Consider the following 15,742-nt stretch of genomic DNA (forward strand, 5'->3'; position numbering starts at 1 on the left):
AGCTGTTTAGAGTGATGAACAGACACTGTTTATGAGTATATGAGTGATGATTTATGCTGTATTATAGATATATTTGATGCTGATGTTGGTCAGAATGGCTCCTGCTCTTCCTCTGATCTTTCTGCTCATGATTCACGGTGAGTCTCTGTTTCATTTTAGTTACATTTAGTGTAATTTAGTTATAAAGAGTCTTTCATTTTCTTCTGAAGATTGTGGCCAGTTTTCTGTGGTATGTTGATTTTCTTTTGAAACAGGAAGTTTGGCTGAGGTGTGTCAGTGAGTTTGTCCATTTTATAAATATATAAAGAGCAGCCCTACTTATTTCAGCCAATCATAGCAGTGCATCTCTTACAGCAGACACGCCTCTTCAAACACTAACTATTCAGAAACCTCATGAATGCTGATCATGGTGACAGGAAGATTCTCTTCACACTGAGAGCTTCATTTGAATATTATTATACAAGATCTGCAGTCATGCTTTTATAAATTGTTTAATCGTCCTTCTTGAAAGATGTTTTACTTTTTTATTTTTTGCAAGTAGTTTCATTTGGGTTGTTCCTGTCTCAGCTTGGGTCAGGTCACTACAATAGACTTTAAAAAAAATTGCAAAAACAGTAGAAGAAAGTTTTCAGCTCACATTTGCGGTTCACTCTCCTGGAGTCTGTTTGCTGTGTCTGAAACTACAACACGGTAAGAGTTACACTTGTTCAGTGATGAATATTGAATAAATAATGAATCTCCATTCACAGAAGTACGGTGACCGGGAGGGGACATGTTAGTTTTGTCGTGCCCACAACATGTTCATTTGTGGGAACGTGATGTGAAGTCGTGGCCTCGAGATCATATGGTGAGGGAAAGATATATTTGTCTCGTGTCCACGGCCAAGCTTAGCAACCTGGAACTTTCAGATATGGATAGAAATGGAAAATAAATCATATTTATTTTTAATTAAAGCGCAGAATTAAGAAGTGATTATATTGCCTATTGTGTGTGCGATGTCAGTATAGCAGCATGCGAATGAAGTTTATCAATATGCCGTGTATATTTTTATCACATCCAAGTCTTTTAAATCCATTCACTGATTGTTAATTTTTATTTCATATATTTATATTTATATTTATATTTATTTTTAATTTTATTGGTTACATTTTTTATTCAATGTTATGTAGCCCTATTTGTAGGGCTGTAGTCAAGTCCACCTTTGTCGAGTCCAAGTCAAGTCCAAGTCCAAAAGGTTCGAGTCCAAGTCAAGACCGAGTCCAAAGAGGTTCAAGTCCAAGTCAAGTCCAAGTCCAAAAGGTTCGAGTCCAAGTCAAGTCCGAGTCCAAATGAGACAGTCAAGACAGAGACAGAAAAAAAAGAATCCTCTTCAAGACCTTCGTACATAACTATTGATAATTTATGTGATGTGAGAGACAGCATATCTTAGATTCTAAAATAATAATTTTGCATTATTATTTTTTGCATTATTACGTTTTTAAATTCTCTACAACTGTGGTTGTAAACCAAACATTTTACAGTCGCGTACACCCTGAGGCATTTAACATTCTTCTGCATACCCCTTCTCTTCCACTTAGACTGCTGCAATCACACCTTTTCCATTAAGGGACAATATTTTCCCCTTTAAACTGATTGTGCATTACAGTGCTTTTTTTTACCTCTATAAATACCTTTATAAAATAAATCAATGTTTTAAATTAAAAATGTCCAAAAGAAAAATAAGCAATGATGTTATAATGTGTGATACTTTTAAATTGAACTAAAACTGCCAGTAGGTGGCGGTAAGTCACTGTCTTAATGAGTGAGTCATCGAGTCATTCAATTCATTCATTCATTCATTCAGTAACGACACAAGTGGATGTATTTTTGAAAGGGTAATTGAATCATTGACTCTCATGGTTTTTACACAGCCACAGATTTGTTCACAAAACATCGATATGAATCGCAGTTCTGCTGTGGCTTTTGTTTGAACTAGACATGCGCTGATTTCAATTTTCTTGGCTGATTCCGATTTCCGATTTTTGGATAGTGTGATCTGCCGATACCTATTTTTGCCGATTCTGATTTTCTTTCTAAGAACTATAATTGACAGCATATACAAACAAAAATCTACCTTTCTTCAACACAAAGTTTTATTTTCATAAAAAAGTAAAACTCAGTAATAAAATAAGAACAAATAAAAAAATTCCAAACAGCAAATAAATGCAATAGAATAGAGAGCAATGAAACTAAGTTTTTCAGGTTAAGTAGGTTTTTATTTAGATAAGAAATACTACAGAAATTAAAGTAATCAAATGTAAAATAACACATCCACGTTGGTTACCTTAATTTCTGTATTTTTTATTGTAAATATTAAATACAGACTTATTCTTACCATTAAAGTTAAAAACGTATTCAGTCAAGAGCAGAAAGTGATTTTCTTTGTCTTTTGTTCTTTAAATAACATGTCAGACAGCAGCAGGAATATTGGACTGCTGTCCCTTTAAGAGTTGCATTCTCTTAGCTATTTAATGATCCAAAACTGACTGTGTTTATCTGAATAATTGCCAAGACGAGCATTTTGACATAATTTTGTATGTATTTAATATTTTAAGTGCATTAAGCCACTCATTTTGGTAATTGTGACTCTGTTTGACTTCTGTCTCTGTTTGAGACTAACCGTGCGTTCACACCGCCGGCGGCGAGAGCGTCAACATTCGCCTTGGCCGCCCTGCCAACAACGCTGTGCTGTTTGTTCAAACCGCCGCCGACGGGAGGGTCAAAGCAGAGCCAAAGTAAATGACAAGTCACGTCAACCAATCGGAAGCCTCTCAAGCGAGGACCTCTACATTCTAATTGGTTGCCGCCGAACCGCGTCGTAGCTCATTACCATAAAGTTAACCTGATTTCAACTCTCCTCGCCGCTCTCACCGTCCAAGACGCGCCGCGCCGCTCTCGCCGGAGCTCGCCGCCGGCTCTCATTGAAAATGAATGACTAGCGTCACTTTGACGCTCTCGCCGCCGGCGGTGTGAACACACAGTAAGCGTGGCTTATTCGCGTGATCAGTGGTGCGTGCGCTTTCGGTGTGAGCACGAAACCTGCAGGAACCGGAGCGAATGAGACGAGTGAGAGAGAGGAGGCGCCCGCGCGAGTGTGTGTCACTTCACCATGAGAGAAGAGAGCGAGAATGCGCAGCTGACGTTACTGCCTGTGCCGCTGGTAACAAAAAAGATCGGCTCGGAATCGGTAAGAAGTGAGACTGAAAAACTGGACTCGGTCGAGACCAATTAGGACTTGTGGCGAGACCAATGACCAAGTCCGAGACAAGTCCGAGTGCAAATATCACCGAGTCCAAGACGAGTCCGAGACAACAGAAAAACGTCTCGAGTCCGGACTCGAGTCCAAGTCCGGACTCGAGTACTACAGCACTACCTATTTGCTTTATTTTCTCCTTCACCCATATCTCTTTACCTTTCTGTAGGCCTATGTTAGCTATATTTTGTAAATACTTTAAATGCCAGATCATGCCAATAAAAATGTGACTTTATGATAAGGTGACCAGATTTCTGAAATGGAAACCGGGGACATTTCCTATGTGAGTAGTCAAAATACCACCAAAATCTCATTTGTTATTATCTATTAATTAAAAAACGGGGACAGTACATTTTTGATTTTTTTTATTGTTGTGGGTTTCACATTTTACATTAATAAATATTATTATTTAATTTTATTAATAGGATTTTTGGTCTGGTTTTAATGCATTTCACCAAAATAACTAGCCAGTCGGCCTAACTACAAAAAACTATTAAACTATTACACTATTTTGAAAAATCACATTACAAAATATGAGATAAATAACATAATAATTGCAACATGTATTATTGAATTGAATATTTTAATTTTCCTGAGCTGTTTATACTGTACAAAATTACAACTTTTGTCCAATGACATTTTCATTTTCTGTTAACAGCTTTACTGATACGAAAGGAGCTTTGATGTAGTATTCTTGAGTAAAGTTCATACAATGTAGGCTAAATTGGCTACATTATTATTTCCCACTGGAATTTGTAAAATGTTCTGTATACCTCCTGTAGGGGGGTCCGGGGGCATGCTCCCCCGGAAGAAAATTTTGTACATTTTAAGGTTAAATGCATCAATCTGGTGCACTTTGGAAGCTCAAAATTAAGAGCTTCAACCCGTGTACAGTGTGCAAATTGAACAAAGAAACAGCATTGACTTGTACCTGGACATTAAAGAGGGTTCAAACATATTTTTAGTTGTGATATACAGTCTACATCGTTGTAGGTGTTTTAGGATGCCAAACAATGATTACAATAAAATAATAATATAATAATGTTTTAGGCCTAGCTATATAATTATTCATATGACAATAATATCCATATCGGCTATTGTAATATATATATATATATATATATATATATATATATATATATATATATATATATATATATATATATATAATTTTTTTTTTTTTTTGTTAGGCTACATTACACAACCTATAAATTAAAATACTAGTTTGTAGCCGATTTCTAAGATAAATTCTTGAGCTTTAATTTTGATCACCAAATCGCCAGCTTATCAAGTGAGCAAAGTGCACACTTCTCTTTAAAACATGCAGCACAGACTGTATATACATATATACTTAATCACTGTATTTTGCTGTTTTATAATTGCACAAAGTCATATCACGGTTTCGATTTTAGTTCGTTGGAGACGATTTATGTTTTAAATTTTCGGTTCATTATGAAACGGCGGCGGCGGCACAGGGTCCTTAATAGGAAACAATGAATGAATGTTTAGCTGACAAATGTGCTAAAGTTGCCATATCAGTTGTTATATCAAAACAAAAACCCTTCAACCGGACCGAAAGAGAGTCTCGAGGCCTGCCGCTACTCTGAGTGAGTGACAGGAGGCGTGTCTGTGTTCAACTGCGGCGTGCGTGAAAGCGCTGCCGGCAGTGGCGGACTGGGACAGTAAATCAGGCCGGGAATTTGACTCCACCCCAGGCCACCTCTGCTGCTGCAGTCACCACCACCAAATTCATGTGTCCACCAGCCTGCTAAACTTATAGGGTAACCCTGTTAGTTGATGTAACAGGTAGACTACCATTCATAATATGAATGGATAAATAAACAAATATATATAAAGAATAGATTTTATCTATTGTAAGTTGCTTTGGATGAAAGCGTCCATCTGCCAAATGATTAAGTAAATATTAGGGGTGGAACAGTTCAACTTTTTCACGGTTCGGTTTGTTTCATAGTTTTAGAGTCACGGTTTCGGTACCGTTGTTACAACAGCGTTGTATGTGCTATATTTATGGAAAAACTATACTTTCAAAAATATATATATTTTCTCATATTATTTATAATATTCTAACTACAAAAAACAGCACAATTAAATATAATAGATTAAAGATACAAATAAAATAAACTGACTTCAGTTTTTTTTTAGGGAGGTCTAGCATTAGTTTTTAGGTACAGAAATTGAATAAAGTAATAATGTAAAACAGCATTGCATTTTGGACTATACATTAAAGATTATTCTTTATTAAAGTTACAAAAGCTTTTTAATCAAGAGCAGTGGGTGATTTCTTCGTTGTTGCTGTTCAATTAATATAAAGACTGTCACTTTAAGAGAATGCACTGATACAGTGTTCGTATTTAACATGAGTGAATGGTTTGTCCACGGTTTTATTTTTTTTTTCATCGCTGTTGTTGTAATGTCTGGGAACCCAGAATGTTCATCCATCAACAGAAACATATATTAACTGAACCCTGATTGTTTTACGTGTTATTTATATTAAACCATATTACAGATGCTTCGTCGGATTTAAGTTGAACAGCGGTCCGAGCGCGTGCCGAACCGAGTGTGGAGAACCGAACGGATCGATTTTTTTCCCCACCCCTGGTAAATATTAATGTAATTCTGACCGACCTGTTCCCTTACCGGCGAACATGGCTGGGATTTTGCAGCAACTTGCTGCGTCTGTGGCCAGGGCTTTTCTCCTTTTTATGCGTTCCCTCTCTGCTCCTCCTTTGCGTTTACGCTCCATTTTTTGCACTATTTTTCAAGATAAAGCCTGCCTCTGGATATAGCCAATTAGGCAGTGCTTCGCTGATGTTGGGTCACGTGGTGGTGTCATTTTCACTCCGCGATCGCCTGATTCGTAGATTCATAAGTGCGTCAATTAATTCGCAGTTGCATACAGCCTATTGCACGTCAGTCTGATCGACAGCACAGCGGCAGCCGGCAGGCCAGAATGACCATCAGGCCACCGGGAAATGTCCCGGTGCTCCCGATGGCCAGTCCGCCCCTGGCTGCCGGTGTATATGGATACTGTAGAAAAGCGGTATTGAACTGTTTAACATATTTTAATAGAGAGATATGTTTAGAAAAAAATATATATTTAAACAACACTAAGAAACCTCTATGCTGTATGCTGGCCAGACTTTTTTGCAATGTATTCGCGGATTATTTTGAACGAGATATAAAACGGGGACATTTCCGGGGACAGCTCCAGTCGGGGACGGAGCACCAAAAACCGGGACTGTCCCCGGAAAACGGGGACGTCTGGTCACCCTACTTTATGACTGTATTGACTGTAGCCGTGAAGATAGGATATCATTGTTATCATTTTTAGCCCCTCCCCAGCCAACACACCATGGTGGGGCCCAGATGGGTGTCACCTGGGCAGCCTAACTGGGGCCCAGCCGGTTTTGTCCACGGTTTCCATGGAGGCCCCACATGGGTTAGCCCAGATGAACTGAACACTGCTCAGTGTGCACACTACAGGCTGTGAAATGTAACACAGAAACATACTGGAGTTAATGAGATAATTAGGTGATAATGAGCAGAATCACCGAAAGACAGAGAAACAAGAACTACAACTTCAGCCACAGCCTTCGATGAAATCAACTGAAGATAAAAGACATTAAATCTCTGAAGATCTGATTAAACATCTCCACCAACAGCATTACCAGCTTCACTTATTACTAACCAGACTGACTTTATTTCTGACACACATCTACAAAAGTTGTTATTGAGAATTACCAGAGGTTTAGATGTTGATGATTTGTTGAAAATAAGTTTGGTTTGATGTCACCGTGATCGAGGTCAGCGCTTACTTCAGTTAGGCAGTTTGACTCTTAACTGTAATTTTTATTTTTTTTCTATGGCTGTTTGTTATGGCAAGAAAAACAAGAGACAATGTGGTCGGTTGCTAAATGATAAAAATATAGTCATCATTTAGTGGCTTAATTCACTGATCTAATGACTGAGCTTTTTATGAGCAAAATGTGATTAACTTTGTGCTGAATCTTTTCTTGAATTACAACAATCAAAATGTTTTAATCAGAAAATTTGAAAAATATATTGTTCACTAAACACTTCAAACCTCCTGCAAGATTCACTTACACAGACATCAAGAATCAGCGTATGAATCTCAACAATGGTGACATGCTTCATGCTGCAATGCATTCTGGGAGCCATGGATGAGTTTTGTATGAGGCTCCCAGAATGCATTGCAGCATGAAGCATGTCACCATTGTTGAGATTCATACGCTGATTCTTGATGTCTGTGTGTGACTATATCTTGCAGCTGTTTTAAACCATTTAATGTACATTGTATTTTTTTTTCAGATTTATTATTCTGATCTGGTTTTTATAACTTTTTTTTAGTTGTTCTGGAGAAGATCCAGCAAAAAATTAATAACTTTCTTTTCATATACAGCTCAGCCATTAGATCAGTGAACAGAGCCACAACATGATGACAATTAGGTTCATATCATTGAACAGCTGACAACAACTAAACACATTGTTTTTTGCTTTTCTTGCCATAACAAACAGCAAGATCAGCCAGAGAAAACATTGAAAGTTATAGTTAAGAGTCAAACTGCCTAACTGAAGTAAGCGCTGACCTCGATCACGGTAACATCAAACCAAACTTATTTTCAACAAATCATCAACATCTAAACCTCTGGTAATTCTCAATAACAACTTTTGTAGATGAATGTCAGAAATAAAGTCAGTCTGGTTAGTAATAAGTGAAGCTGGTAATGCTGTTTGTGGAGTTGTTTAATCAGATCTTCAGAGATTTAATGTCTTTTATCTTCAGTTGATTTCATCGAAGGCTGTGGCTGAAGTCGTAGTTCTTGTTGTTTCTCTGTCCTTCAGTGATTCTGCTCGTTATCACCTAATTATCTCATTAACTCCAGCATGTTTCTGTGTTTCATTTAACAGCCTGTAGTGTGCACACTGAGCAGTGTTCAGTTCATCTGGGCTAACCCATGTGGGGCCTCCATGGAAACCGTGGACAAAACCGGCTGGGCCCCAGTTAGGCTGCCCAGGTGACACCCATCTGGGCCCCACCATGGTGTGTTGGCTGGGTCGTCCCCGTGACAGCATTTGAAATAATAATAACATCTGAACATCCAGAGCTCATGTGTCCAGTGTCTTTAAATGAGTTTCAACAGTGGAAAACTGCTAACAGTCGTGATTTTAAAGTTGATTTATCGTGTTTTACAGTGTTTACAGTACAATAGACTGAAGTAGTTATTGTGTTTTTGAAGCTAAAGATGACGTGTTGTACTGTTGTGTAAATGATTTAGTTTCCTGCAGTGATGTCACAGGGACCGGCTCCTCTTCTTCTGCTGTTTCTGCTCATGATTCCAGGTGAGTCTCTCCTGTAAATGTGTGACTGATAATAACTCAATATTAGAAACAGAGGTTGTGACTAATTAAATTGGTCCAGTTAGTCCTGCTGTTAGCCCTGGGGAAAAAGATCAGCAGTAAAATATCTACTAAAATGTGTTAAAATATTTTTGTTGCATCCAAATAAAATTGTATTATTTAGGTTTTTACTGACATAATGCCAACTGCTGAAACTTCTGACATTTAGTTCAGACTGTTTTTCATGTTTAGCGTTTTCTCTTCTGTTTCCTGTATTTCATCACCTTCTGTCTATCTGTAGATTTTACACATGATAAGTGTAGTTCTCCATTTACATAAACACCAGTTTTGTAAAAGAAAGTTTACATTGATGATGATTTTCATTATTTTCTTGTCAATGTTGTGTTTCAGGGGTTTCTAGTGCTGGTTGGGGTGTGAGTTACAGTCCTTCACACATCTGTGCACTAAAGAACTCATCAGTGATAATGAGCTGCTCTTATACATACCCTACTGGACTTCAGATCAAGAAAGTGTTCTGGACCAAAGGTGCTGTAAAGGAGGATGTAGAGTCTCCAGATCTGTCTGAGGACCCTGAATTCAGTCAGAGGCTTCAGTATCTGGGAGATAAACAGCAGAACTGCACCATCAGACTGAGTCATGTGACACTGAAGGATTCAGACATGTACTATTTCAGATTCATCACTGATAAAAACAAATGGATTGGTAAACCAGGAGTGACTCTTTCTGTCACAGGTGACTTTCATGAGGTTTCTCTCTTCTTCTGTGCATTATGTTGAATAATAATCAGTGTATGACAGCAGCACTAGATATAATGTGTGTGTTGTGTTCAGATCTTCAGGTGGAGTCTCCTGAGAGAGTGACAGAGGGAGATTCAGTCCGTCTGACATGTAAAAGCAGCTGCACTCTGACTGACAGAGCAACATTCATCTGGTACAGAAACTCACAGCCATTAACTGAGAGAAGAGACAGAAACAATGAACTCCTGCTGCAGTCAGTCAGAAGAGAGGATGCAGGCAGATATAGCTGTGCTGTACACGGACACAATCACATCTCTCCTGCTGTTCAGCTCAATGTCATGTGTGAGTACAGATTCATTAGTTGTTTTTAAAAAAAATTAATAAGATGATTTTATGTTTTTGTTCTTTTAGACCCTCCAAAGAGCGTCTCAGTGTCCATCAGTCCATCTGGTGAAATAGTGTCAGGAGATTCAGTGACTCTGATCTGCAGCAGTGATTCAAACCCTCCTGCTCTGAACTTCAGCTGGTTTAAGGAGAATGAAAGCTCAGCTGTTGGATCTGGACAGAGTTTCAGTGCACTACAGAGTGGACGCTTCTACTGTCAGGCTCACAATCAACATGGATCTCAGAGATCAGATGCTGTAACTGTCACAGGTGAAGCTTTTATTAACACACTCCTGTATCTTCACATTATTCATCAGTTTGGAGAGTTAATCATGATGATCTTCCTCTTTCAGTTCATCATGGTGCTGGTAGGAATGTGATTGTGATCGCAGCGACATCTGGAGGATTATTCTTCATCATCATCATCATCACCATCTTCATCATCTTTTTAATAATGTGAGCTCAATAAAAAAACTGCGGTGATTTCACAAGTTCAGTTTTGTATTGAATAAATTCACTTTTGATTTAATGTAAGAAATTGCTCAGTTGTGTTTTTAATTATTAGTAATTTTTAAAAACAACATTCATATTTTCTCTTAATTTAATAGAGTTCATATGATATTAATGTCTGTCATTATAACAGGAGGAAACGAAGGGATGGTCAAACTAAAAAACAGGTAAATCATCTCAACATGATTCACATCAGCTGTTGTCTGTGTTTCAGACTGTAACTGTACAGACCGACGGATTCAAACCTTCTCAAAGTCACAATCCAGTCAGTAACCAGTTTGTACGATAATATAAAAAAAATCAAGAAACAAGCCTAATTTTATTGGACAGTTGTGAATGGCCTTAGCAAGTTTTTAGTCAATTTAGCCAATCTGTTTATGTTCTTATTGATGATTTATTATCAAATGTATGATGATTCAAGCCATTAAGGGTTTTGTACAAGATACATGACCAATCAGAGATGACTTCATTCATGTTCAATCATTTATCATTCATTTATCTTTTACGTGCTCAAAAACATGGTCTAATATCAGCTATGCTCAAATTAAGAGAAAGCAATATATAGCTTTTGCTTTCATGCAACATAGAACAAAATATTTATTCAGTAATCGTCTCAGACGAGCAAACGCTTCTGTACACATGAGAGGCTGTAAGAAGACAAGAAAAGCGTACGGCGTCCCTTTACTTTCAACACTGTCAGGGATCTTTTTCCAGAATTGTTTTTTAGTGTTGCCATAAATGTGTATATTTCTAAGTATATCACTGATAATGTTGTTTATTATTGTGATATTTTGTGATGTGTGTCCTTCTGTCTCTCCTGTAGATCTCTGATGCCAATGAAGACACATATACAGCTCTTGAGCTCAAGTCCACGACCTCTGACCTGTACGACACACTCACAGTAAGTGAGACGTCACAGTCAGATGATCCATCACAGATGATCACATGACCGATCTCTCTCTCTTCCACACAGACGGTTCATCCCAGAGCTCCTGAAGACTCCTGCAGGACTCTTGATCCTCAGAGCTTTTCTAAACATGAGAATCCATCAGTGAGTGTCTGAACCTGCAGCTCTTCTCAATATCATCCATCAAACTCTCTTCAGCTCTAGTGTGATTGATTTGTGGATCTTGTGAAAGGTTTATAATGTTGTTGATGAACTTCAGTCAGTCTTTCTTCATCTTATTGTTTGTTCAGATCAACAGGAAGATGCTGCAGTAAGAGGCGGAGCATGAAGGAACCAATCCTGAGCTCTGTGGGCGGAGCCACATGTGATTGACAGGATCATCAGTGATGAGTCACACAAGAGTTTCATTTCTGTATAGTTGAAGAAACATGATGTAACAGAGGAATTAAATGAAAGTTAAAGCTTGTTATTGTGTAAATATAAATGTTAAAATTAATTCAGCAGAGCAAAACACAAGTGATGTTCAGCAAACAAGCCATGCTTTTCATTTTATAACATTTTCCTGCTTTTAAATCATAGTTGATTATTTTACCCTGATTTACTGAACAAAATCATAATTGTGTGCATTCATAAAGGAATATGTTGTTTTTTTGCTCTTAAAGTGCTCAATATTATCAGCTTCTGCTATTCTGACTCTTGTGTTCCCTTTAAATGTTCAGTTTTATTTGTAATATGTGCTTGTACAAACCTTATGGGCTGCAGCATTGATGTATCGATGCTCACAAGCTACTTATTTAGTATTGATTCCATTAAAAATATCTATATTAAAATTATATTAATTACACAACATGGGTTTCTGCATCACTTTCTTTACACAGTCACATTAATTTCCTCATTACACTGAATCATAAACAGTTGAATATAGAAAATAAACTTAGTCTGTTTTGATTTTTTCTCTCTCTATTGGGTCATAAATAAGTGACTGTGAATCATTTTTCACACAAAATGCATTCATGAACACTTTTGTCATTCATACTTCACCATCTGCAATATTTGCAGCAGATTTTTTGAATGCTAACACACTGCTTTCAACACTGATAAAAGCACATTTAATTTCTGCAGGAATTATATTGAAATATAAAATCTTAGCAGAATATTTACAGTGAAATTAAATAATGACTATTTCAAATACAGCTAATTGTAATTTCAGCTGAACAGTGTCCAATTTTAAGTCTCTATTACAGTAGTAGTTTTTTTTATTAAAGTAATCTTTTAGTAAATCTGGATGGCTTCCGAATGATTTTCTTTGGAAACATGGATCAGGGACACATTGGTGGGGAAATAAGAGTGTCAGAGAGAGGGAGGACTAGAACCCTCACAGTATTGTACATCCATCCACACATCCCATACATTTATCCTGTCGGGTCGTGGGGAGGCCGGAGTCTTTCCCAGCGTCTCAGGTTGTAGACAGGAAACACACTGGGCAGATGTCGGTCCATCACAGGATGACACACTCACATATCTTCAGATTCACACTCACACCTATAGATTTGTAGCTCCTACAGTAAACACATGACCAGTTGTGTTATTGAAAGCTCTGGCTCCATCTAGTGGCAGATATAAGTTCATGTTCTATATTGTAATTTCAATGACTAAACTTTACATTTATTGGTTTCATTAAAATTAGTTTTATGTAGTTGTGTTGTATGGTAGTTGATAAAGAACATAATTTCCTTATTTTCTGAAATGATGAAATGTAAATGGTACAGATTTACACTTCCTGTATGTTCATAGAGAGAGAGAGTGAATCTGGAGAAATGAAACTAATATTTGATAATTGCATACAGCCATTGTTCATGCAGATGATTTTATGACCAAACCAGAGATGAAGGGAAGCAGATGATCAATGATGCTGGAGTTTACTGGTGTGGAGCAGAAACCAGAGACACACATTTGACTTTCATCTCCCTGAACACCAAAATTCAGCTCAACCTCATCAGTGAGTGAATTCAGATGATTTCATTGTAGTAAATACAGTCTGTTCAGGATCATGTGTGTTAAATGTCTGTGTTTGTGTGTTTGCAGTGGCTCCAGTAGTAAAACATGAAGAAGCAGGAGAATCTCACATCTTCACTAAATTGAATTTAAACATCAACAAATGTAAGACAGTTTCTTTTATTTGCATCTTTTATGGGGCAAATAGGGCTGGGTCTAGTGATGGGAGGGGCAAGAAAAGAAATTTCCACTCCATAGTTGAATAAAATATCAATGTTAGCAGCATATCTTGTACTGATTTTCAGTTGTGTTGCTTCAGTGTGATGAGATAAATGGCAAACACATGCAGTCTACACAGTGTTGTCTGATTCATAAACAGATGACTCTTATGAACCAATTCATTTTAGTAAATCAAGAACAAACTGTGCAGCTAGTAAAGTCAGATTCAGGAACAAGTGACTCTTACAAGTACAGTGCACAGCATAAATGAGTACCCCCCGAAAAACATCCATCTCACTTTTAAATTAATACTTTCTATGGGATCCTATACAATGATATATTTATACAAATTCAGTTTAAGTGGATTTTTCTGGTATCAGTACTTCACTATTTATGTTTCAGACAACTTTTTACTTTCACTCCTTAAATTTTTACACAAATATCTGTACTTTCTACTTCTTGAATTTGTTGTAGGGTGTAATAATTTTGCAAAACCTCATTTGAAATTATTTTTCATATCCTAAAACTGTTAGGTGACCACACTAAATAAATGTTTAATCAAAACTATTCTGTAAAAGTTCAGCAAATCTGTCTCATTTTCACTGAGAAATGGATAAAAATATTACTAATTTATGCTGTGCACTGTAGCTCACAGGACGTCTGAGAAATAATGCTGTGCAGATAGGGTTGTCTGTGTTGGCAGTATGCTGTTATTTTCTCCCACAGTGTTTGTGATGAACGGCTGTTTTCATACCAGCACAAAACCACATACATTTTGTTTTGGGAATGTAGGAAGAACCTCGACTTCAGACAAGAGAAAGAAAGAAGGAAATATAATGGTGAGTTCCAGTGTGAATATTTGTGTGCATAGTGTTTTGTCATTTTAATGTACTTTTCCTCTCTGTTTTCTCCATGTTCGGTCATCATGTGCAGAAAGCAGACGTGATTCTCTCACAGATCCTGGATCAGCTCAAATTAACTGTCCTGATGAACTACCCACAATCCCCTCTGATGAGCTCCTGTACGCGTCTGTCAGTTTCCAGAAGCATGAAGAGTCTCTCAGTGACGCTACAGTCTCCTTCAGTAAGGACGATATCTACTCTGATTATACTCAGATTAATCCCAACTAGTTCCCTCTTGACAGAGATCACAAGATTATCACACATTACACAACAAAACCTTCAGTGTTAAATTAACTCTCATCAGAGTATATGTGAGACCATACTCAAGAGTGTTAAAATAAGAGTGTTAAATGAACACTGAAGCAGTGTTGAAGTTAATGAGATAATTAAGTGATTAATTGAGTGATGATTAGGGGTGTGACGAGACAGGTATCTCACGAGACGAGACGAGACTCGAGATTGAGTTCACGAGACAGGACGATTTTTACACACTATTTTTAAGAAATCCTCAATGGAGAAATACATGACTAGAAAAATATTCTGCAGGTGTATTTGAAATGTTTTAACTAATCATCTTGTAATGAATGTCATTTCAGTTCTACTTTCTGAGTATGAATTATCATCTGCAGTAAAAGACAACAATACTCAAGCACTGTAAAAGTTTGCCACTAACTCAACTGACTGACTTCTCTTCTATATGATTTCAGTCTCTTCAGACATTACTGTACATGATTTATGAGCTTCTACAACTTTTGACCTCCTAACTGAACTCCTTTCCACAAACTGATCATAGAAATAAAAAACGTATAAATAAAAATGGTAACACTTTACAATAAGGTCTCATTTATTAACATTAATGTATTAACCAACATCAACTAACAATGAGCAATATATTTGCTACAGTATTTATTAATCTTTGTTTATGTTAGTTAATAAAAATAGTCATTCATTGTTAGTTAATGATAGTTCACAGTGCATTAACTAATGTTAACAAATGAAACCTTACTGTTTGTGCTTAATAAGATTAAGAGAAAACTGTTATTCATTTTTATGGTAACACTTTACAATAAGTGTAACCAAAGTGCAAATAAGACCAAATTTTTCTTTGATACAGAGCTAAGAAATGGATACAACTACGCTGTCCAGCCTAAAATAGCTTTCATATTGAGAGATATTTGCATGCATCAGGGCGCCGCTTTTAAAATGCGGGTATTGAAATCGCGTTTGAATGCGCGCTCGCGTTTACTTTCACTTTTAGCGATCGCGCGTAACTCTGTAAATATGGAGCGCCAGCGACCGTTATCCAACTGGATTAAATGTTTTTTTTATTTAAATACAAAGCAAAACGACAGTGGAGGCGTAATGTAAACGAAGCGGTGGCATATTCTTTCATAAT

The 15,742-nt window shown here is 37.1% G+C and overlaps 2 protein-coding genes across 2 annotated transcripts in view; both read left to right on the plus strand.

Moving 5' to 3' along the window:
- The first annotated feature begins 401 nt into the window (after nucleotides 1-401).
- LOC125271613 (B-cell receptor CD22-like) overlaps nucleotides 402-15,742 on the plus strand; it is a 55,182-nt gene continuing 39,841 nt past the window's right edge. The window contains exon 1 of the mRNA XM_048195728.1: nucleotides 402-690. The gene's annotated coding sequence lies outside the window, so the exon portion shown is untranslated. The remainder of the gene's footprint in view (nucleotides 691-15,742) is intronic.
- Nucleotides 8,608-11,963, plus strand: LOC125271614 (B-cell receptor CD22-like). The gene is made up of 9 exons (XM_048195730.1): nucleotides 8,608-8,674; nucleotides 9,083-9,424; nucleotides 9,523-9,771; nucleotides 9,841-10,083; nucleotides 10,167-10,269; nucleotides 10,457-10,490; nucleotides 11,147-11,224; nucleotides 11,297-11,374; nucleotides 11,521-11,963. The coding sequence occupies exons 1-9, from the start codon at nucleotides 8,623-8,625 to the stop codon at nucleotides 11,542-11,544; spliced, it is 1,203 nt and encodes a 400-aa protein (XP_048051687.1). The 5' UTR covers nucleotides 8,608-8,622; the 3' UTR covers nucleotides 11,545-11,963.

The sequence above is a fragment of the Megalobrama amblycephala genome, linkage group LG7, assembly GCF_018812025.1.
Source record: "Megalobrama amblycephala isolate DHTTF-2021 linkage group LG7, ASM1881202v1, whole genome shotgun sequence".
Lineage (NCBI taxonomy): Eukaryota > Metazoa > Chordata > Actinopteri > Cypriniformes > Xenocyprididae > Megalobrama > Megalobrama amblycephala.